The sequence below is a fragment of the Nomascus leucogenys genome, chromosome 12, assembly GCF_006542625.1.
Source record: "Nomascus leucogenys isolate Asia chromosome 12, Asia_NLE_v1, whole genome shotgun sequence".
Classification (NCBI taxonomy): domain Eukaryota; kingdom Metazoa; phylum Chordata; class Mammalia; order Primates; family Hylobatidae; genus Nomascus; species Nomascus leucogenys.
The window spans coordinates 67925294-67948180 of NC_044392.1; the positions used below are offsets into that span (position 1 = coordinate 67925294).

At 37.0% G+C, this 22887-nt stretch overlaps 1 protein-coding gene across 2 annotated transcripts in view; it reads left to right on the plus strand.

Annotated features, from left to right (window-relative positions):
* Window positions 1-22887, plus strand: part of VAV3 (vav guanine nucleotide exchange factor 3) — a 396199-nt gene that overhangs the window by 204303 nt on the left and 169009 nt on the right. For both annotated transcript variants that reach the window (XM_030824967.1, XM_030824966.1), the window contains exons 10-15: window positions 2804-2899; window positions 6352-6420; window positions 8146-8232; window positions 12417-12502; window positions 14034-14166; window positions 14555-14664. In XM_030824967.1, the coding sequence (XP_030680827.1) occupies window positions 2804-2899; window positions 6352-6420; window positions 8146-8232; window positions 12417-12502; window positions 14034-14166; window positions 14555-14664 (581 nt within the window). The remainder of the gene's footprint in view (window positions 1-2803; window positions 2900-6351; window positions 6421-8145; window positions 8233-12416; window positions 12503-14033; window positions 14167-14554; window positions 14665-22887) is intronic.

The following is a 22887-nucleotide window of genomic DNA, read 5'->3' on the forward strand; positions in this document are numbered from 1 at the left end:
CTTTATATCTTAATATTCCTTCATTATGTTGACGTTAAGACTGGAGATAGTTTGAGTCACCACTAAATAACATCCTTGTAACATTGTTAGTGCAAAGACTTCCTGCTCCTCTTTGGAGAATAGAGCCTCCTAAGTGTAGAGCTGTGAGCCACTGTGACTCAAAATATGATGATAAAATTAAATTTTACAACTTATACACCTACTTCCTAGTAGGGCAACATTAAAGCAGTTCTTAAAATAAAGATATAAAATTGTGCTTCCAGATAGTAGTCAGCAAGTTGTCAATCACACCTCCATTATATTCTCAGTCTTGTTTGAATGTTGTTCTTCCTTCTTTCATAGTTATTGTCAAAGTTTTGCCCAATGACCATACTCTGGGACTCTAAGTACGTAGTTTTTGCAGTCAATGCTCAACTTAGGGATAGAGAGGACATCAGGCTGAGTTCGAAAGGCACAGGGTGAGGTGCCCCTGCTGTCCTTTCTTCAGCTTACAAGCCCACACTTCTAACCGTAGTCCTGATTTGGAAGTATTAAGTCGGATACTTAATGTAACACTTCAACAAATACTCAGTGGGAGCTGCGCGCCGCAAGCCCCAGCATGATAGAAGGAAAACTGCCTTATTCTTGGTGTCTCCCTGCCTTCTTTGTGTCTTCTGTTTTGTGGTTATTTTTGTTCTTGTTGATTTTTTGGTCTTTTTCTTCTCTACTTTGGAACCAAGATAACATGGGGTGAAGGGCAATGAATCTCTTTATCTTGCCCTGTCAGCCTGGCTCATCCTACCCCATTTTATTTTCCTTTACAATTGAATTGAGGCTATGCAAGTGACTGGATGTTTTGGAAGGATTCTTTCTACCCATTATTTACTTTCAACACGAATAAGCATTTTACACTTGAGTCTCTATCTCCCAGGTGTAGCTAATGCCAGCAATGTTGGTTTCTTTACTTCCTGAGCCTGTAACTTAGAATGTAAAGGAACTGATTTTTTTTCTTCAACATTTTGAAACTAATTTCCATAATATAGTAAATTCTAAATGTATAATATTTCTGTTCCTACCACTGTGTTGGGATGGCATAACATAAGAAATATAAGCTACAACCTTAATTCCAAGGGCCTTAAAATGTAGCAGAGGAGATAAGACCCACTCATTATAGTAATATTAACAATGTGACTTCCTGTTTGAGACCCATGATCCAGAGCTCTCTACAATCGGTAGAAGTAAGAAACTGGTTGAAATAGTTATCCTTCTAATGAACTGCAGTAATTGATGACACAGCTAACATGTCAGGATGTGTCCCCAATTCATTTTGACTGATATCTGTAGACAAACATACTCATTAAGTCACTGATCATTAGAGTTAATGGTGTTTTTTTCGGAGCTCCTGATAATATATCATTCCATGTGCCAGAAAAACTAAGTGTGGCAAACTTGTGAGCCAAAGTGTATTTTCTTAAGCACAACTCCATCCATGAGCTGGAAAGGTCCTTGGGCTGGGATGTGCAATTGTGTCAGGATTTTGGACTTACGAGGTTGCTCACTAATAATAGTATTCGTATGGCCCTTTATTTTTTTTGAAGAACACCATAGTTATGTGAGAAACGGTAAAATCAGAAAAGTGACTTGTCCAAGGTCACACCACCAACAGTTGCCAAATCTTGGCTTTAAGTTTATTCTTTGACACTTCAAAGTAATTTACTCAAAGTCATAATTATTATCAAAAGAACAAACCAGTCAATACTATTTTAAATAAACTTTTAGGAAAGAAGAGGGTGAAACTAAAATAAATACAATCCGAGGCTTCTAAATGTTGGAGTTTAGTAGTAGGTTTATACTTGAGCAAAGTTTTAAAGTCAAATATTCCATTTCATTCAGTTCAGTAAATACTTATTAAGCAAATACTACATTCTTAGGGGCATACAGCGCAAATCATATTGGAGTAGATATTACATATGATAATAATTAAAAAACCCACAAGGCAGAGAGAGAGTACACACAATTTTGATTGTAATTGTTATGAAAGGCCTAGGATTGTAGTTCTTAAACAGGAAGATGCATTTTTCTGGAGGCTGGACAGAGCACATCATAGTTGAGGGAACTGAATAAACCAAGGCATGAGGGTGGGAAGACTAATGACACTTTTGATGAGTAGGGATGTGTTCTTGATGCCCGTTCTATAAGTCCACTGGGGGAAATTGGTGGGAGGTACAGCGATAAAGATAAACTGAAGAAGACCCTGGGGGCCATGATTTTGCACTAAAGAAAATAATTTTCTTTTTCTTTTTTTTTTTTGAGACGGAGTCTCACTCTGTCACCCAGGCTGGAGTGCAGTGGCACCATCTCAGCTCACTGCAAGCTCCGCCTCCGGGGTTCACGCCATTCTCCTGCCTCAGCCTCCTGAGTAGCTGGGACTACAGGCACCCACCACCATGACTGGCTGATTTTGTTTTTGTATTTTCAGTAGAGACGGGATTTCACTGTGTTAGCCAGGATGGTCTCGATCTCCTGACCTTGGGATCTGCCCGCCTCGGCCTCCCAAAATGCTGGGATTATAGGCATGAGCCACCGCGCCCGGCCAAGAAAATAATTTTCATACACAAAATAGTTCTCTTTTACTCATATTTAGAGTTAAAATACTACAAGATTTGTTTTTTTAAATTGAAGATACTTTCTGTTATTTACAGAGAAGGATTGTTAAGGAAACAAACATGCTCATTTATTGTATAATAACTGTTCTACTTATGGCCTTTGGATCTTTTAATGTTTAAGACTCCCTAACAAAGTGTTTTTAAAAACATTTCATTAGGAATGTTCCAAAAGAGCAAATAATGGGAAATTTACTCTTCGGGACTTGCTTGTGGTTCCTATGCAACGTGTTTTAAAGTACCACCTTCTCCTCCAGGTATGTAACTTAAAACAATTTGTTTATTGTCCATTTATTCACTCAACAAAATATTAATGAAGCGCCAACTACACTGCAGATATTCCATGTGTTGGGCCCAATCCCCTTAAAATTTTGAATTATTATTATAGGTAAGTGGGAAATAACAGAACAGGTGGACATTTTTTCTTCCTTTTAGCAAAGATGGTTCAGTAGCTGCCATAAATCACATTTTGTGTCCTTAAAACAGGACTGGCTAGAAAATAATTAAAAACAAGTCAAAACAAATAAAAATATTTTTTCAACCAAGTCTTCTGTAGTTATCAGTATTCATTTATGAGCACCTCAATATTGCAGTGCACTTGAATTTTGGCAGATTAATCATATTAGACCTTTTGCCTTATAACAGTAAGCCAAAGAGAATTGTGTCACATTCCATATTGCTTTCTACTATACTAAATTATAATAAGACTACATTTATTTTGAAGTGATTCTTGTTATAGCCCACAAAGCTATGGTTTCCACGGTTAGTCTTCTAAATGAGGGTGGAGAGTCTTATAAATTTAATTTGATAGCTATACCAGGAGACTCATTAGTTCTGCTCCAAAGAAATGTCTTACTGTATTAGTCTGTTAACTCTGCTGATGCTTGTGAAATGTCATTTTAAAAAGATCTACTACCTGTATGTGAAATACAATTTTGCATCGGCTGTGCTTTGTATGTCTTGTATATTAAATTTCTTGAACTGTAGCTGCAAAATTATTAGTCATCTCTATTTTTGTTCTACTGAGAAATCAGAAAAATTCAAACCCTGATTATTCCTTAAAAATGCATTAAAACATTTATGAGACCTAAACTCAAAGCAACTTAATCAAATTGGATTTTATGAAAAAATAATAAGGGCAACTCAGGCAATCAGTTTCCAAGGCATCCTGGAACTAAATACGTGTCCAAAATAAGATAATAATTTATTTTGTAACTTTGGTGTAGTCAAGTATCGACTGAAGAATTTAGAAGGTACAGCTTTTAAAAAAATACCTATTTTGGTCCTTACAGGGTTTTACACAGACTTATAAAAGTATAAAATACAACTATACTTTTTTGAAATTTAGTAAACTGTTCCCCCTAATTTCCCTTGGGTTGTTTTATATTTAAAATTTTAAGAATATGTTTAGTTCCATGATGACTTTTTAAAATAGGGAAAGTTTTGTTTGGATACTACACATAGGTAAAAATTCTAGAAACGTGTTTTCCTCTCAAAATTCTATGGAGTAAAATTTATTTGTTGTCTAGAAATTTGTTGAACAAATATGGTTATCAATTTAGACTTTTTTACTTACTACTATACTTTAGTGGGGAAATCACTTGAAATGCTTGATGATTTGAAACCACAGATTCACAAAGTTAGAATATTTTATAGTGGGTGATTGGGAACTTTAATAACATGACTTATTTAATGAAGTAAAAGTAACTTTTTAGGAATAAAAGAACAGAATTTTGATGGATTTATTATACTTAATACATTGTCTTTAGGTCCTGTTTATAGCAGAAACACTGGTAGTATTGGATTCATTAAAGATTTTTGTATGGCTTCTCTGTGCCAAACATAGTATTAGGCACTCGTGATATACGACAGACCCTACTCAGATAAAGCTCATCATTTAGAAAGGAAAAATGAAGTGTAAGCTGCCAAGCGTAACACAATATGATAGGTACATATAAGGTACAGAACCAGCACAGTTAAAGGCCTAAATATTATGTATAGGGAAGCTGGGGACCTGAGTAGAGGCCTCCATCATAGAAGACTCCTCAGAGGAGTCACTCTTGAGTTGGGCTTTAAAGGAAGAGTAAGGGATCAATAAGTAGATCAGAGGGGAAGAGCTTTGTAAGCAGAAAAAATAATATTTCTAATGGGATTAGATATTAGAACATAATTTAAGAATTGCAATTAATTTAGTATGAACAGAATATAAGTTGTTTGGGTGGAAGTGGAGAGAGAAATTGAGAGAAGTTTGCAGAATTCAGATCATGAGGAGTCTAGGAGGCATGGGTGACAACCTGAAGCTTTTGCGGGACATCACAGAAGTCTGAGTAGGGTAGAGGCAGGATCTGATTTATATTATAGAAACCTACCCCTGGTGACAATAGAGTGACTGGACTGTAGTGAGGAGAGACTGCAAGTCAGAAGGCCAATCAGAAGCTCATTATGACTACCTGGTTTTGTTGTTTGTTTGTTTTAAGAGACAGGGTCTTTCTCTGTTGCCCAGGCTAGGGTGCAGTGGTGTAGTCATGGCTCACTGCAGTTGGGCTCAAGCTGTCTTCCTGCCTTAGCTTCCCAAGTAGCTGAGACTACAGGCTCATGCCACCTTGCCCAGCTAATTTTTAATTTTTTTTTGTAGAGATGGGTTCTTGTAGTGTTGCCCAGGCTGATCTCAAATTCCTGGACTCAAGTGATCCTCCCATCTCAGCCTGGAAATGTGCTGGGATTACAGGTGTGAGCCACCACGCTTGGCAAATAATTCTCTGTTTGAAAAACGCAAGGATCTGAACCTAATTAGTGGCAATGAGGATGGTTCCAAGGGGGCAGGATCAAAGTTAACATCAATAGGACATAGTGAGGGAGAGAGAACAAGGAGAAGTCTGGGACACCTTTTAGGTTTTGGCTTAAGTGATGACACTGATGGAAGTGCCATCATTCAATAAAACAGAAATAGGATCCAAGAATAGGATTCTGGGTGAAGACTGATTAAGTTTGGGGAATGTTGGATTTGAGGAGACTTTGAAATAATGAGGTAGAACCATTTAGTTGGACGGATGAGTCCGGGACTTGTGTGAATTTTGGGTTGAGCACATACATTTGACAGTGATTGGCCCATGAGGTGATAGTTGACATTACGACAGTGGTTGTGATAGAATTTGTAGAGTTTGTAAAATAAGGGGAAAAAAGAGGACTAGGGTGAAAACTTAAGGAACAATAACTTTCTAAGAAGCAGATAAAGAAGAAACTATGAAAGACTGAGGAGTAGGCAGAAATTTAGGATGGACAGATGAACAATTTTAACAGCAATAACAACAACAAATAGAACATCCTGATGTCCCTGAAATGAAAGGAGGGATGCAGTTAAAAGAATCAACAGCTGAAGCCAAGAATAATAAATGAGTAAAAAGTGTGATTTTAATCATTATGGAATCTTTCATAACAATAGGGATCAATGTCAGTGTAATGGTGGTGGATAGAATTCAGATTCATCTTTGAAAAGAAAATGTCTCATATTGTGTCTCATGATTTTTTGATGTCTAGTTGGTCTTCTTACAGTTTGAAATTTTTGATGGAAATGGAGCCCAGACATAATTAGATTTATCACATTATAGAGAGAAAAGCAATAATAATGGTTTACTTGTAAAAATGTTTTCTTTAGTATGTCATAGTTTTAATTTGATGAAAGTAGTACTAAACCTTATCTTCCATATAGGAACTGGTCAAACATACCACTGATCCGACTGAGAAGGCAAATCTGAAACTGGCTCTTGATGCCATGAAGGTAGGGCAGATTCATCAGTAATTTGTTTGTATTTTTTATTCTTGCCTAAAGACAATGGAATTCAAATTGCATATATATACACCCATATATATACACACACACATATATACACATATATACACACATAAATAAAATATTATGACATGCTAATGTATAATACACATTTGTTTTTAGTGGGGACAACTGGATTTTTTTTTTTACTGGAATAGGTATGCTTGCATGGATTTAATTGTTAGACAACACATAAAACTAATAAGTATATTAAAATCACTTAGATACAAGTATAACAACTTTCATAACCATGGGGAATTATTTAATATCATGTTTTTTTCCCATTCTTTTCATGGTGACTAATAGAAAACGTTGGCTTGTGTAAGTGGTAGGCCAGCTGGTGGCTTCAGAACCCTGTGTAACTTATTTTCCTCATATGAGGATATCTGCTAGGTTTACCCTTGTGAATGCTATGGCTTAATACAAGTGAATTTCAGTTTGTTCAGTTTTCAGGGAAATATGAAAATTATGAATAGACAAAGACAGACATTTTGAACATACTGGGGAATATATAAAACCTCACTTTCCACGTTATGTTAAATAAAAATGACTTTGAAACGAAATAATATTTGCCAGTAACTTAAAGCGTAGGCAAATATTTGTTCTTTAAAACAAAATGGCAAGGTGACCCTGCTCAGAGCAGTGCATAATTACTTAACTGTGTCCCTGTGCCAATTCGTGTTAGCTTTGCTGTTTGGCTGATTGTCTACCACTAACAGGAAACACCACACAATTATTTATTATTATTATTAAAAAGTCAAACCAAGTTCCACATTTTAAAGAAGTCGTTTATGGATCTATCCTATGAAAAGTCAGACTTCCATTTAGAACAAAGTTAGGAACTGCTTTTTGCAGAGTTCTGTCCCTACTGTTGCAGATGAATTTAAGAGGGTAGAGAAAAAAGAAAAAGAGCTCATAAAACAGGAAAATCTGGAGCACATGTAACAAAAATAGCTAGTTACAGTATGGAAAGATTAGCTAATGTTTCCTCAAATATGAGAAAAGACATTTTAAAATAGGTGAAGGCACATGGAGAGACACGGCCAGCATTTTTTGTTCACTTTAATTCATGAATTAAATTTAGTTCCAGCATGTTGTGCTATTTAGTTCCTCACCTCTCCTTTACTTCTCCTGAATCCATAAACGGGTTAACTGTTTAAAATTGAACTGGTTTCCTTGACTGAATGCTCTCAGGAACCAAGAAGACTAGCTGATTGCAAAAATAAAACAGTCTTGCTAGATTCATTATCTAACTTTTGGTTACTTTTCTCCCTGCTAATCATTCATGATTGCCCTTCTTCTAACCTGTGTAAAAATATCATGCTCTCAAGGTTAGTAATTAACGTGCTTTGAATTTCTATACTTCCGACCTAGTTTCCTTTTTGTTGCTCTATTGTGGTATATTTTGTTTTGTCTTTTAAGGCAACAACATTCTGACTCTTCTCAGTGGTGTGACAAATGACAGCTCTTCAGTCTTCCCAGCTGTACTTCAGACATTTTAAAATTGCCTCTGTGATGCAGCTTTGATTGACTGGGCATTCATTTTATTGTCTTTGAAAAGTTATGGTGGTTACTTTTACCACTAATGGAATTAATGATGTGTTTTCTTTCAAAGCAGTTTGCAGCTCTAATCTTAGTGTGCCTTCTTTTTCTACCCTTTTCTTTATTGTCTAGGACTTGGCACAATATGTGAATGAAGTGAAAAGAGATAATGAGACCCTTCGTGAAATTAAACAGTTTCAGCTATCTATAGAGAATTTGGTATGTAATTATCTTTCCATCCAGCTTCCCCTCACCCCCACATCAATGACATTCTAGGAGTTGTTGAAGAAAACATAGTTTACCTTCAAGTTTCTACTGTTGGAGGTTGTTGCCAATCCCTTTGTTTGGCAGTGTTCATGTGCGTGTCTGAGGGCACCTGTGACCTGCTTGTGTCTAGGGACTTTGTGATGGCTTGTCCCTCTTACCTTAGTCACACTCTGCCTCTTCTTCCAACAGTCTGAATCTAAATACAGGAGTCCACTTTTTTTTTTTTTCTTTTCTTTCCCTCATCCCCATACATACTCATGGCTGATTCCTATTCATTTATTCATTTTACATATATTTGCTTGTGACTATTATGACCCAGACACTTTGCTTGGGGCTGGGACTGTAACTGTGAACAAGATGGTCTCAAGATTGAGGAGACAGTTAAAAAAAAAAAAAGAGTTAAAAATGCCATATTGAGATTAGCGCTGTGAACTGGCTGCTATAACTGAGGATTATAAAGGGAGTCCTAGTTTAGATAAGTTGGTTGGAAAAAGTCCTTTTAAGTCATTTGAACTGAGACCTAGCAGATAAGAAGCAGCCAGCCACATGAAGATCTAGGGGAAAGTGACCCAAGCAGAAACTGTAGCAGGTGAAATGCTTAGAGTTGGGCAAGAACCAGGTGTATTCAAGAAGCGGAAAGGTAAGAGTGGCTGGAAATGGAGAGTGATGGTGGGCTCTGAGCCATGAGGAATCGGCAAGACAATTGCATAACACAGCCTTGTAGGCCAATATGCCGAATTGGGATTTTACTGTGACTGCAGTGGGAAGCTATTAAAAGGTTTCTATCAGGGAGTATTACAACACACTGATTGACATTTCAAGAAGACCCTGTAAGCAGGCAGCCCATCCAGCAAGCTGTTGAAGTGGTTTCAAGAGAGGATGCAGCCCTGGATTAATCTGTGGGCAGTGCAAATAGAGATGAGTGAATTTAAGATACATTTTTGGTAGAGCAATTTCATCACTGCTTTCTCTGAAACATTGTGAACCTGTCTCTTTCTTTTCACACATGCAGCCACATACCCATTTCAGGACACCATCATCTGCCAGTTTTCCAGTCACAGTAGCCTCTCATCATCTCTTCATATAGTTGCATTTCCAAAATGTGGATTTCTCAGTTTACTCTCTTTCTCAAATTTGTCAAGATTTTTTTGTTGTTGTCTTCAAGATTCAGTCAGTATTCCTTGGCATGATATTTAAGGTCCTCAGTGATCTGGACTTAAGCTATTTTCCTGAACTCCTCCAGCTAAGAACTGCCCGTACGCTTTACATTGTGGATATTTTCCTGTATTATAAGGTCTCCAATTTGACATACGTTTCTACAGTTCTGCCTTCGACTGTAATCTCAGAGCCTAGAATGCTTTTTCCTGTTCCCTATCAAATTTATTCAAGGTGCATCTAAAATAAATCCCTTTTCCTAATCTCTTATTATCTTTCCTCTTTAGAATTCCATAGCATATTTCTTGGACAGCTGTGTAGCCTTTAAAAAATTGTGGTAAAATATATATAGCATTGGCCGGGTGTGGTGGCTCACACATGTAATCCCAGCACTTTGGGAGCCCGAAGCGGGCAGATCACCTGAGGTCAGGAGTTTAAGACCAGCCTGACCAACATGGTGAAACACATGTCTACTAAAAATACAAAAACTAACCAGGCATGGTGGCGCATGCCTAGTCCCAGCTACTGGGGAGGCTGAGGCAGGAGAATTGCTTGAACCCAGGAGGCGGAGGCTGCAGTGAACTGAGATCGTGCCACTGCACTGCAGCCTGGGCAACAGAGTGAGACTCCGACTCTGTCTCAAAAAAAAAAAAGGGTGTATGTATATATATACATACACACATACACACACATTAATGCTATAAATATATATAGCATTAATTTGCCATTCTAATTATTTTCAAAATTTGTAGTTCTGTAGCATTAAGTGCATTCATGATGTTGTGTGACCATCTCCAAAACTTCATCTTGCAAAACTGAAACTCTGTACTCATTAAACACGAACTTCCCATTCTTCTCTTTCCCTGGCCCCTGGAAACTGCCAATCTACTTTCTATCTCTGTAAGCTTAACTACTCTGGGCACCTTATATAAGTGAAATCATACAATATTTGCCATTTCATGACTGGCTTATTTTACTTAGCATAATGTCTTCAAAGTTCATCCTTGTTGTAGCCATGTGTCAACATTTTATTTTTTTGATTTCCATTTGTTTAAAGCTGAATAATATATCATTTTATATGAATACCTCACCTTTTTTCATTGATGAACATTTGGGTTGCTTCCTCCTTTCAGCTATTGTGAATAATACTGTTACATAATTGTTGTCACAGGTGTACCAATATCTATTCAAGTGCCTGCTTTCACTTCTTTTAGTTATATACTCAGAAGTGGAATTTCTGGGTTGTATGGTCATTATGTTAATTTCTTGAAGAATCGCTATACCATTTTCCACAGCAGCTGCACCACTTAACATTCCTACTACCAATGCACAAGGGTTTCAGTTTTTCCACATCCTTACCAACACTCACTATTTGGTTTGTTTGGATAACAGCCATCTTAATGGTTTTAAAGTAATATCTCATCATGGGTTTTATTTGCATTTTTTTTAATGATTAATGATGTTGAATATTGTCTTTGTGTGTTTGCTGGCCATTTGTATATCCTTATTGGAAAAATGCCTATTCAAGTGCTTTGCCCATTTTTGAATCAAGTTGTTTTTTGTCACTGTGTTGTAGAAGCTCTTTATTTGTATCCCGGATATCAATCCCTCATAAGACACATGGTTTGCAAATACTTTTCTTGTGTCTGTTGGCTTTTCACTCTGTTGATATTGTCTGTGATGCACAAAAGTTTTAAATTTTGACCAAGTCCCATTTATCAGTCTTGAAGAAATCATTGCTGAATCCATTGTCATAAAGTTTTTCCCCGTTTTCTTGTAAAAGTTTTATAGTTTTAACTGTTGTGTTTGGGTATTTGAAACATTTTTAGTTATTCTTTATTTATGGTGTAAGGTAATGAAGGGTCTACCTTTATTCTTTTACATGTGGATATCCAGTTTTCCCAGTACCATTTGTTGAAAAGGTTATTCTTTCCCTATTTAATGGTGTTAACCTTGCTGAAAATCATTTGACCATATATGTGAGGGCTTATTTCTGGGCTCTCTACTATTCTGTTGGTCCATATACCTGTTTGTATGCAAGTGCCACATGATTTTGTTTATTGTGGCTTTGCAATAAGTTTTGGAAACAAGTCAGTAAGTATGAGACCTCCAGCTTTGTTTCTTTTCGATTGTTTTCACTGTTGAGAATCCCTTGAGATTCCGTAAGAATTTTAGAATGGAATTTTCTCTTTGTGCAGAAAACATCACTGGGATTTTGATAAGATACATTTATTTTTATATTTATAGTGTTAATCACACATCTCTGCCCTTTATTAAAATGGAATTTCTGAATGTTAGTGATTTTCAGTCAATTCTTTTTTCCCCTAGACTGTACAGTAAGTGCTCATAAACACTTAAAAATAATTTAGTTATCAGCCTCTGGGAAAATAGCTCATTATTTTAAATCATTAACTCAGAGCTTTTCATCCTTGAGGTCCTAGCTCAAAAAAGGCAGCCTGGACTTTATAGACCAAGTTAGAGCGCGGCTCCCCCCGCCCCGCCGCCCACGGCCCCTTTCTGTACTCCTTCATGGCAATTGTGCATTTGTAATTGCATGCTTCTGTGAATATTTGTTCCTCCACTAGGCAGTGTGCTTCATGAGGGCAGTGTCTGTATCATTTTGCCGTACGCCTGTTATGGTGGTTGGCACGTAGTAGATGCTCAAAAAATATTAGTTGCCAAACTGTCTCATAATTTGGACCCTTCCAGTTGAGTCTTTCTTTTCATAGCTAATTTCCCCTTTAAGAACATATAATAATTAAAATCAATTGATGTCCTTGACATACCCCCTGGGATTACAGAGGACAGACTTATTTGTCATGTAGACCTGAGCTTTTTAGAGTAAGTGTGCTTTAAAAGTGTAAAAACTGATAACATTTTAATGTAGTAAGGTAGTTGTCTTGAGTAAATAGCTCTACAAATATTTGTTTTTATTTTCATGTGATTATGAAAAACTCTGACATGTACATTTTATATTTTAGAACCAACCAGTTTTGCTTTTTGGGCGACCTCAGGGAGATGGTGAAATTCGAATAACCACTCTAGACAAGCATACAAAACAAGAAAGGTAAGAAAAGAAGAATACTATTTTTAAAATAAGTAATTAGTGTCAGAAAACTGAGAAAACCTTAAAGACAATTTTTCCAGTGTGAAGTAGGGGGAAAAAAGGAAGAAATACAAGGAGACAGACCAACCCATGATTTCTGAATTTTTTAAATCTAGATTATCTTAGGTATTCCCACCTGGGTTCTGGTATCTGTTAATTTGTCTAAATTATTAAGAAGGAAGTAACAAGTATAGATGATCAGCTAGGATACATTAAAATGAGAAGAGCGATAAAGTAAGAACAGATAACTACCATAAAAACATAATTGAATTTTTGGAATATATTTTTAAATAACTAAAAATAATAGAAAAATGCCCTAAGAAAGAAGACTAAGTGAGAATAATGTAGTAATATTTTCTTGAGGGAAATTTGCAGATGTAGTTCTTGAAGATTAGTAAGCTTGGCCTGGAGTCCTTCATTATGTATATATGTAATCGTCAAACAGGTTTTTGTGGTTGACAATGATCGTTTTCTGGAATCTTTGGAGAAGCAAAAGCCAGCAGGGGGCAGCATCAGCTCTTGCTTCCTCCTCGATAACCCTGGCTCCACAGGTCCTTTAAACCTCTCTGGGAGAAATAGACGTTAAAAGTGATGCAGGTGTTACAGCCCTGTGAATGTGTCATTATCATTGTGTATAAAAAAAGTGTGTTAATCACTGAGGGTTTATAAAAATACACAAGTATTGGTATTGGATGATGCGGTTATAAAGTTTATTTTCTCCCCCAAGTTACGTTGTTCTTAATAAGAAAAAAGAAATATTAACATGAGAATTTCACCATAACGTTTTCGGTTTACACTTGGCTCATATACCATTCAATTTGTGTTTTTAGGTGGTCAGTTAAATCATGAGGAACAACATAGAGGGTAAAAGCACAGTTTCCAAAATTAGACCTGTTTGTGAATCGTGTTACATGCCTCACTAGCAGTGTGACCTTGAGCAAATTATCTAACTTCTCTAAGCCTCAATTTCCTCCTCAGTAAAATGAAGATGGCAATGATACCTACCCAGCATGTGGTCTTGGGGATTTAAATTGAGTCATGTTTGTGAAAGGGATGAACAACACTTCTCAAGGCATTCTGGCTGATTCCTAGTAACTTCAGTAGAAGCTGCTATGGATGTCATTAATATTATTCTACACGCTTTTAGCTTTTAAAAAAGAAGGTAATTGCTCATGAACAAACTTTATGGCTTATCTCAGTTGGCCCTTTCAACAACTCTGCAGTGTGCATTTTACTCTTACTATGATTTTTGCCCATTTTTAAAATGAGGGAACCAAGGCACACTGAGGCCATTTACAAGGTAAAGGGAAATTCCACACACAGTTCTTATAACCTCAAATCCCCCATTGTTTTCAATGTATGATACTACCTGTTGTCTTTAATGCAAAGAAAAAAACATTTGGTTGCTTTAATTATATTTTACCAAAAAAAATTAATACACATGCTTCTAAACCATTTAAAATCAATCAATTAATCAATCTCTTTTTCCCAGGCATATCTTCTTATTTGATTTGGCAGTGATCGTATGTAAGAGAAAAGGTGATAACTATGAAATGAAGGAAATAATAGATCTTCAGCAGTACAAGATAGCCAATAATCCTACAACCGATAAAGAAAATAAAAAGGTGACTTTTTGGAAACTAATAACTGTAATTTACTTATAATCTTGAATATTAAGGAAGAGTATGATAATATATTAATGTGAGATATGGCTTATCAATCCAGAAGTTTTTGTTTCTAGAGATTGATTAGGTACATACCTTTGTGAGATATAACTGGATAATGCCACAGCCAGATCTGATCATTTCTAATGCCCCTAATGATCCATATAGTAAAATGCATTTGGTATAGAAATTGCTATAGATATGAAGTTGACTACAATAAGCTTGATTGTTCAGTTTGTACATTGATAATATTGTGAGGGGTTTTTGGATAGTTGTGGTATTCTTGTGAATTTAGAAACATAATGTTATTAATGATACATATTAATCTAAAGAATATTAATTTTAACAGTGGTCTTATGGCTTCTACCTCATCCATACCCAAGGACAAAATGGGTTAGAATTTTATTGCAAAACAAAAGATTTAAAGAAGAAATGGCTAGAACAGTTTGAAATGGCTTTGTGAGTATTTCTATTTTTAAAAGTGCTTTTATTTTTACTACTTAAATCACTTATGAATAATGAACAACCAATAAGTGTACTCTAATGCTTGTAGCATGTGTAACATGTACAGAGACGGGAACATTTTTGCTGTGAGCAGGAGGGCTACTAGGCTGCTGGCTGCTTGATAACTTTGGTCTCCTAGGAGAGGAGTTTTGTTGAATTCCTTCAGAAAGAAGAAAGAGGGAGCTCTAATCTTCTGTTTGACTTTCTTACAGGAATGTTTTAGTTCTTTAGCTCTCAGTAGCCCAAGAAAATATTAATTATTCTAATGATAAACTTTTTATGTAATAACTATATTTTTAAATTATATACCTTTAAATAGAAATGCCTCCATGTATACATACACAAACAGATATGTAAATGCATATATCTTATTTTTAATAGAAAGGTTGAATTATTCTCTCTGTTTTAACTCGCTTATTTGAATCTTGGCTAAAATGCTTCGTGTATTTAAGGAATGCTTTAAGGGCTTGATTTCTTTAAGTGGCTTTTAGTTCCATTGAGGAGGAAGCTCAACAAAGAGTTGGAAAATAAATCAACCCTGTTTCAAAAGGAATGGCATACTGAGATGTAATAACCAAGAACATGTCGTTATAGGTGTTTCTTTTTAGTTTTGATGTTTAAGGATTGAAAGGTGCACAATGACCCTTTTCGTAGAAATATATAGGATACCCTGAAATAAAACTGTTAGCAAAAGGGGAAATTAAGGAAAACTACATTTGGAATTTGTATCATTTGGGTTCTAAGATTATTTACCATTTGCTGACAAATTCTATCAGTTTTTTTTTCTTTGTTTTAAGAAATGCTCATGTTAGTGTAAACTAGAGGTAGGAATAGGATGTTTTATTGTGGTTCTGAAATTAGGAAAATAAAGATTCTCAAGGTTATTTTATCTAATATTTTGAAAGACAGGATTATATAGCCAAAATATTTAAGCTTATAGTCAGTTCTGGGTTCATCTATTATCACTGCCTGAACTGGCTGCATAATGAAAGCTAAGTTATTTAACCTCTCACAGCCTCAGTTTCCTCATCTGTAAAATAGGAATGATATTTATTTCAAATTCTAGGTAATATGTATCAGAAGAGTGCCAGCCAAATAGTACAATAGCAGCTATGTGATATTGAACAATAGGTGATATCTATTATTATTGCTATTATTGTTAATAATAATTGCATTTGGGATTCTAGTATACTTATGAGTACTTATAAAACTACGTAACATCTTCCAGTATACTATTTTTTCTTTTTAGGAAGTCACTTGGAGTTGAACAATTTGAATTGGAGTGATAGGATGCTCGGGTTAGTGGTAATACGCAAAGACAGAGCTGATCTCAAGCCTTTACTCTTATATGCTAGGGTATTATTTTTTTGATGTGTTTCGTTTGGCTGTATAATGTTCAGGTGAGTGAAGGAATGTCTGCAGAGAAGGAAAGTTGAATTTCATGTTCTAGAGCAGGCAGGTTCCTTGGACTGTATGATAGACATGTCAGTCACTATTTTGTTCAGTTGCCATAAAGCAAACAGTTAATTTGTGGATATGAGAGACTTGATGGCCAGGTGTGATGGTTCATGCCTGTAATCCCAGCACTTTGGGAGGCCGAGGTGGGCGATTCACCTCAGGTCGGGAGTTCGAGATCAGTCTGGCCAACATAGTGATACCCCATCTCTACTAAAAATACAAAAATTAGCCGGGTGTGGTGGTGCATGCCTGTCGTCCCAGCTACTCGCGAGACTGAGGCAGGAGAATCATTTGAATCTGGGAGGCGGAGGTTGCAGTGAGCTGAGATTGTGCCACTGCACTCCAGCCTGGGTACTAGACTGAGACTCTGTCTTGAAAAAAAAAAAAAAAAGAGATTTGACAAGGTAAATACTGTTGTCAGCATTTGGCTTCTCTCCTTAAGAGTGGTCACCTTGTAGTCTAAGATAGCTGCTAGAGCTCCAGATATAAAATCTATGTTCTAGGTAGCAGAAAGTAATCCCACTTTTATGGATTCCTTGTAGAAATACCACTCGCTTCTGTTACATAATACTGACCAAAGTGTAGTCATGTGGCCACACCTGCCAAGGCAGGCTGGCAAATAAAACCTTTATTCTAGGTAGGATTCTTCCTGGCTAAGAATTAAGGTTCTTTTACTATGGAAGAAGGGAGGAATGGGTGGTTGTAGGCAACCAGCAGCCACCGCCTTACAGGTTTATACATATAGGAGTATGTACGGATTTAAATTGTTCCACCACAGTAAGGATGGCTGCAGCACGTGCACAGAACCTGGGATTCTTAATCTTTGATTATTTTCCAAGCACCTCAGCAATATAATAACACACCAGTAGAAGTAGTTTTTGTTGTTTTAGAGTTCTGTTGAATGTCCATGCAGATATTGAGAGGGTAGAAGTATCTTTATGGAGAATTGCTCAGAGTTGAAGTTGAGGGCTTCCATAAAGAAAGGTTATATTATATATGGTAAAATAAAATCTGAGCAGGCATCAGAATATTCCATTGTTTTATTTCCTTCCTCTTTGAAGTTCATCATGTAGAAAAGCCCTGATAATGTCTGCTTCCAGCTTTGTAAGACAGGTTTTGCCTGTCTGATGCTCATAAAAATAGAATAATATAGGTAAATCCTGAAGTTTGATTTTGCCTATGGTTCAAATTTTGCCGCTTATCCATTATTAAATCTGTAGTACTCCTTTTTGATAAGTCACGGAGAATAAAAGAAAATAACTCCTGCAGCATCCATGACAATGCATGAAGAACAGCAAGCCTTGTGTATCTCCACAGGACTTGTGTATCTCCACTTCTTCCCAGTGTCTTTAGCATCAACACGAGTCCCTTGAGTTCCCCTAGAGTGCTCTGGACTATTGCTTTAAGGAATTCTGAAAAGGAAAGGGAGGCATTGGTGAGAGGGCGGAGGGAAATCAAGGGAGCTGATATTTTTAAGAGTGTTGAAATGCTTGCCATTTCTATTTACAGAAGATGGCAATTCTGTTTATAGGATGATTGGATCATTTTTATTTAAAATTATTGCAAATCACTGTTAAGGCACTTAAAATACTACGTTAAGCCTCTAAATTAAGGCTCTTAATTTAGAACATTAAATAAGGCCATGGAAAAGCATGAACACTAATAAACAGTAAATATCTGGTGAACACAAATATTCTCCCCAGAGGTGACCTAAATCTCAGCCTCTGTCTCTCCCAAGCACATCCCCATCCTTGTTCAGCAGTCATGTTCTCTGACCTTCTTTGGCCATAACCACTTCCAGCATTTAAAATATGCAGTGAACCACATTAGAACCTGGCAGACCTCCATCGGAAAGGCTGAACAAAGAGAAAAGTAGCAGTGACCCACTTGGATAGGGCAGGAGGATTCCCCCCCCGCCGGCTTTTTTTTGTGATAAGTGGTAGCAGGACTGATATGTTCTTGAGGTTGTTGGAAAAGTTATTGAGCCAAATAGAACAAATAGAGTTCAAGGGCTGTAGTTCTGGGGGGCATAATGTAAATAATGTATTTAAATCTTTAAGAGGCTGATCGAGCATTGCTTACTTTTATTTATTCCAAAAGGTTTTTTTTTTATCACTAACTGCCTCTCACAATTCCATTTAGTCATATGTGAAACAGGATGGCAAATGGTTTTATTGGGTTAAGCTGGTTTTCATAATCATACTGGAAAATATGGATATAACTGCCTATAGCAATGTTCAAAATTTTGTTAAGAAGCTATGGATATGTTTTCCCCAAATCCAATATATGCATTGTGCTTTTATGAATTTTTCTATGAGATTTAAATGAATAAACCTTGTCATACCCATTTTGTAGCTCAGGAAACTAGCAGTCACAGGAGCATTTGAGCAAATGTGTACAAGTTTGATGCTGTATCATTTACAGTACAGTTGAGGATCTCAGTTCACAGGAGTTTCTTTATCCATAAGGGTGCTAAAATAAGCAACTGGACTCAGATCTTGGCATCTAAAACTGGAGTCCGGGTTTTTTGTATTTTTTGTTTTTGTTTTCTCACCGTGAATAGGATCTAGCGATCAGACAGTTTTCTTAAATGTCCCAGGAATAAGTTAAACCTGAGTAAAAAATAAAGAAGTATAATTATATTTAAGTTGGTGCAAAAATAATTGGGGCTTTGCCATTACTTTTAATGGCAAAAAATGTTGTTTTTTTTTTTAAAAAGAAAAGTTAGCAAAAGAAAAGGGAAAATAAGAGGCATACCATAAGCATCACATATGGTAGAAACGGGTGGATTCAGAATTAGCCTTCATAGTGTTTTTTGAAGGGAAATGAAAGATCCTCTTGCCTAGAATTTCTTCTGACCGACCTTGGCCCAGTTTTTGAAATTCTAACAATTCTCATTTACCCCCTTGAATGAAGAAAGACCCTTTGAGATGCATATGCCATCACTACTGCGAATATCTAAGATTTCTTGACTGTGTAATAAGTGCCTGGCACAGTTCTACATGGCTTACCTAAGGGAAAAGAACATAGAGGTCAGGCAGGTCTACTGAAATATTAGTCCAGGATGTTTATCTTTTAAACACAAGGACTAATGGTAGTGGGAAGAAGAGAATGAGAATGGGGGATGGAGATTCTAGAGCTCCAGAGGGACTCTGGGACCAGGATGCACTATCCTATTGGTCATCTGGAGGGGCAGCCCGTGCCCGAGCTTTGTATTTCCCACAATGAGCCCTGAGAGGACCTTCACTGTTGGGATGGAGCAGGGAGTGAGAATGTAGCCATTAAGCTCCACAAATCACATTTAATCTGAGGCACAGTGTTTCTTTCTAATTTATTCCCCATCTACTTCCAGAAGGATTTTGAAGTCACTCACAATAAAAAGCACACATGCTGCAGAATTAAAAAGAAAAATTTAAATAATCAGAGGTCAAATAGAACAGTGTTTCCAAGTATTATCTTCAAACTCAGGCTCCACTAGACAAGAATATTTTCTTGAAGTTTACTTTCTGTAGTTTATATGATAAAAACAAAAAGCATGCTTTTCACATTTCAAATCTAGAGTTATATTTCATCAAACATAATTTGTTTTAATCTAAAGATATTGCTCAGATATTTTGAATACCAGAGAGAGAATTACCAGATGAAATTTTATTCATTCTGCAAATATTTGTCGTGCACTTGCCTTGTTGCCAGACACTGTTGGAAGCCCTGGGCATGTAACAATGAGGGAGCCGTTGCAATTGAATTTAAGTATTATTATTTCTAAATATAATAATATTCTGTTAGTATATAATGGATTAAGTTTCAGGACTGAACTCTTGATATTTCTATTCAAATCATCTCTTCCTTTAACCCCATTTACTTAAGGATCAACATATGGAGTCCCAAGAATTACACTTGATACAAACCTCCCCCCTCTCCACTTGTATTCAATCTCTCACCAGTCTCTGCACGTCAAATCTGAACACCTGCCTGAACTCTCCCTTGCCACCCCTGGTTTACGTCTTCTGCATGTCTCCTTAGTTATTCCCTACCTCTTCCCAACCAGTCCTTCTTCACAAGCATCAGAGTGATCTGTTGGTGTTCTGCCCCACTTAGAAAGCTCTGTTGGGTGTTTATTGTACTTGCTGTAACATCAGAGTTTTCGGGAGGTTGGAAGAAGGCCCTGACTGGTTTTATCCCACCCATCTTTCCAGCCCCATCTCCCATCAGTTTTCCCTGTGCGTGTTCCTTTTTTTCTAGTTAGATTGTGTGTTTCAGTTCTTAGAGAATGCCCAGGCCTCAGATATTCACACATAAGCCTTCCCTGCGAGGCCTGGTCTTTCTTCCTGTTCTTTGAATAGCTGGTTCTATATCCTGCAGGTCTTGGCTGTAAATGTTACTTTGTGAGGGAGATCTCTCCTGACCCCCATGCTAAGTGAGTAATACCACCTTTTCTATATCCCTTCAAAATTGTATTTATATTGCCAGACAAAAATTATCCAAGTATCCTGTTCACTGCCTTCTCTTCGTCCAACAATCCCTCTGCCTGTTAGAATCTGAGGTCGGCTCAGTTTTACTTCTCTTTTCTCCTAAAGAATAAGGATTCTGTTTTGTTTATTGGAAGAGAAGTTAAGTTGAACCACGTGGTTAGAGATGTGGGACGGGGAAAAAGAAAGCCTCATGGATCTGGGAATGGAAAGAAAGTACTGGGTTTGTTTGGTGTGAGTAAGGCTCTGGGATAGCTATGGTGACTAAGGAATTTGAGAAGGGGAAAAGGCCTTTTGAGATGCAGGTGTTTGGAATCTCAATTTATCTTTCCTTTATGTTCTTTGAAATGCTAAGTGAAGAATGAAATTATTTTTTGTTTATTTGGCTGTACCTTTAGTGGCCCAAGGCCGCACTGCCTAGGCCCATGGAATATGGGGTTGCCATTAGATCTATTTGCCTGTTTAACGTCTGTTTCTTGCATGAGGGCAGGGATCTTGTCCCTGTTGTTCACAGGCATGATCTTTCCTAGCACAGTATCATATTTTTGTTGTAAATTTGAAATTTTACTCCGTAAGTTTTCTGACAACCAAGACAAGGGGGAAAAAAAAGACTTGATGAGTTGTGGCGTTCTTATTGTGTGACACAATATTACAACAGCCCTTTGGGGGAGAGACTTTTTCCTGTATGGTAAGAAGGCTATATAGTGTGGATCCTTAGGTAGGAGACATTGAAAAACATGTTCTCTACCAGCAGCATTAGATTTTTTGAAAGTCTTGAAGTTGATGCCATGGAGGAATATTTCTTTTTTATGTAAGCTTTCAACTGTGTAATTGCAGTTTTGCCAAGGCATTTTTATAGACACCTAACCTGATACTAGCCCTTCCAGATGTTTCTTTCTAGTAGTCTGGCTTGCTTGGATAAAATTTTTGGAACCAGACAGGATGGGCAATTCTCATTTTATCTAGCCTGTCATTTAAGTAGCACTGATCTCACTCATTTGTATATTGAAAACTGTAGAAAAATATGCAACTCATGTAGTATTTGGGGTCTCCTTGCTCCTTGAAGATGTAGACAGAGGTTGGCCCAGATTCCAGTTTTAGGGTCTGAGGTGCTCAAGGCCCACCTACATTCTCATATTTCTCTCTCTGTCCATGTTCTTGATTCATTGTGGCTTTTTTGGGGGTTTTTTTTGTGTGTATATATTTTTTTAAATTTTCCCACCTGTCAGACCCAGGAGAAGGGATCTATGCCTTTTCCATTTTCCACCTGAAATCCATTCACGTTCTATTTTTTGTAATGCCAACAGGCGTCACAGTGGGGCTTATGTCATGCACCTGTTCTCTCGGCTGTTTCACTGGTCTTTGACACCCTCAGCAGCACCTGGAGCGTGACCCTCCCCACCCTGTGCTGCTCCCTGCAGAGGACCAGCACCCCTTGCCTCACCACCCCTTTAGGGAGCGGCTAGTCAGGCCAGACAGAGTGCCTCCCACACCCATCCTGGGATTTAGAGGAATAAAGCCATGTCATGTTACCCATCAATTCAAAATTAAGCTCTCCAGTGAGTGTTTCAAAAGAAATTGGTCTTTGTTGTTAATTTTTGAAAGACCCATGTTTCTGTTATTAAAGGTTTGGAAAAAAATTTGACATTCAAATGTGAAAATTTAAAAGATTCACTTTGTTAATATTTTTGCCTAGATGGAGTTGCCTACAGTATCTGCATGAAGCTGTCAGAGTTCTAAAGCAGGCCTAAGAAACAACTACAACCACTATGAGTACTGCTAGTCCTCTCTTCCCTTCCTGTCCCCTCCTCTCTCTCCTCTTTTTCATTTTCTTCATCAGGAGGTTTGTTTGGATCTTCTCAAATGTATAAATAAGTTTCTGTTGAGACAACAAATTTCATCTCTTAGAACAAGGGCCAGCAACATTTTGTTGTAGGGGGCCAGAGAGTAAATGGTTTAGGCTTTGTGGGCCATATGGTCTCTGTCAGAGCTACTCAATTCTGTCATAGTTAACTACGAATGCAGCCATAGATTCACATAAATGAATGAGTGTGGTGTGTTCCAGTAAAACACTAGTGGTTGTATTTGGCCGGTGGGCGGTAGTTAGTGACCACTGTCCTACAGCACAAATAAGATGACTTAGGCCTACAGAATTAGTTAATATATGTTACCACAAAATGATCTCAGCTATAATGAAACCACACTGTGGCCTTTTGTAGAAGTGTGAATTTTTTTTCTTTTATTTTTAGTA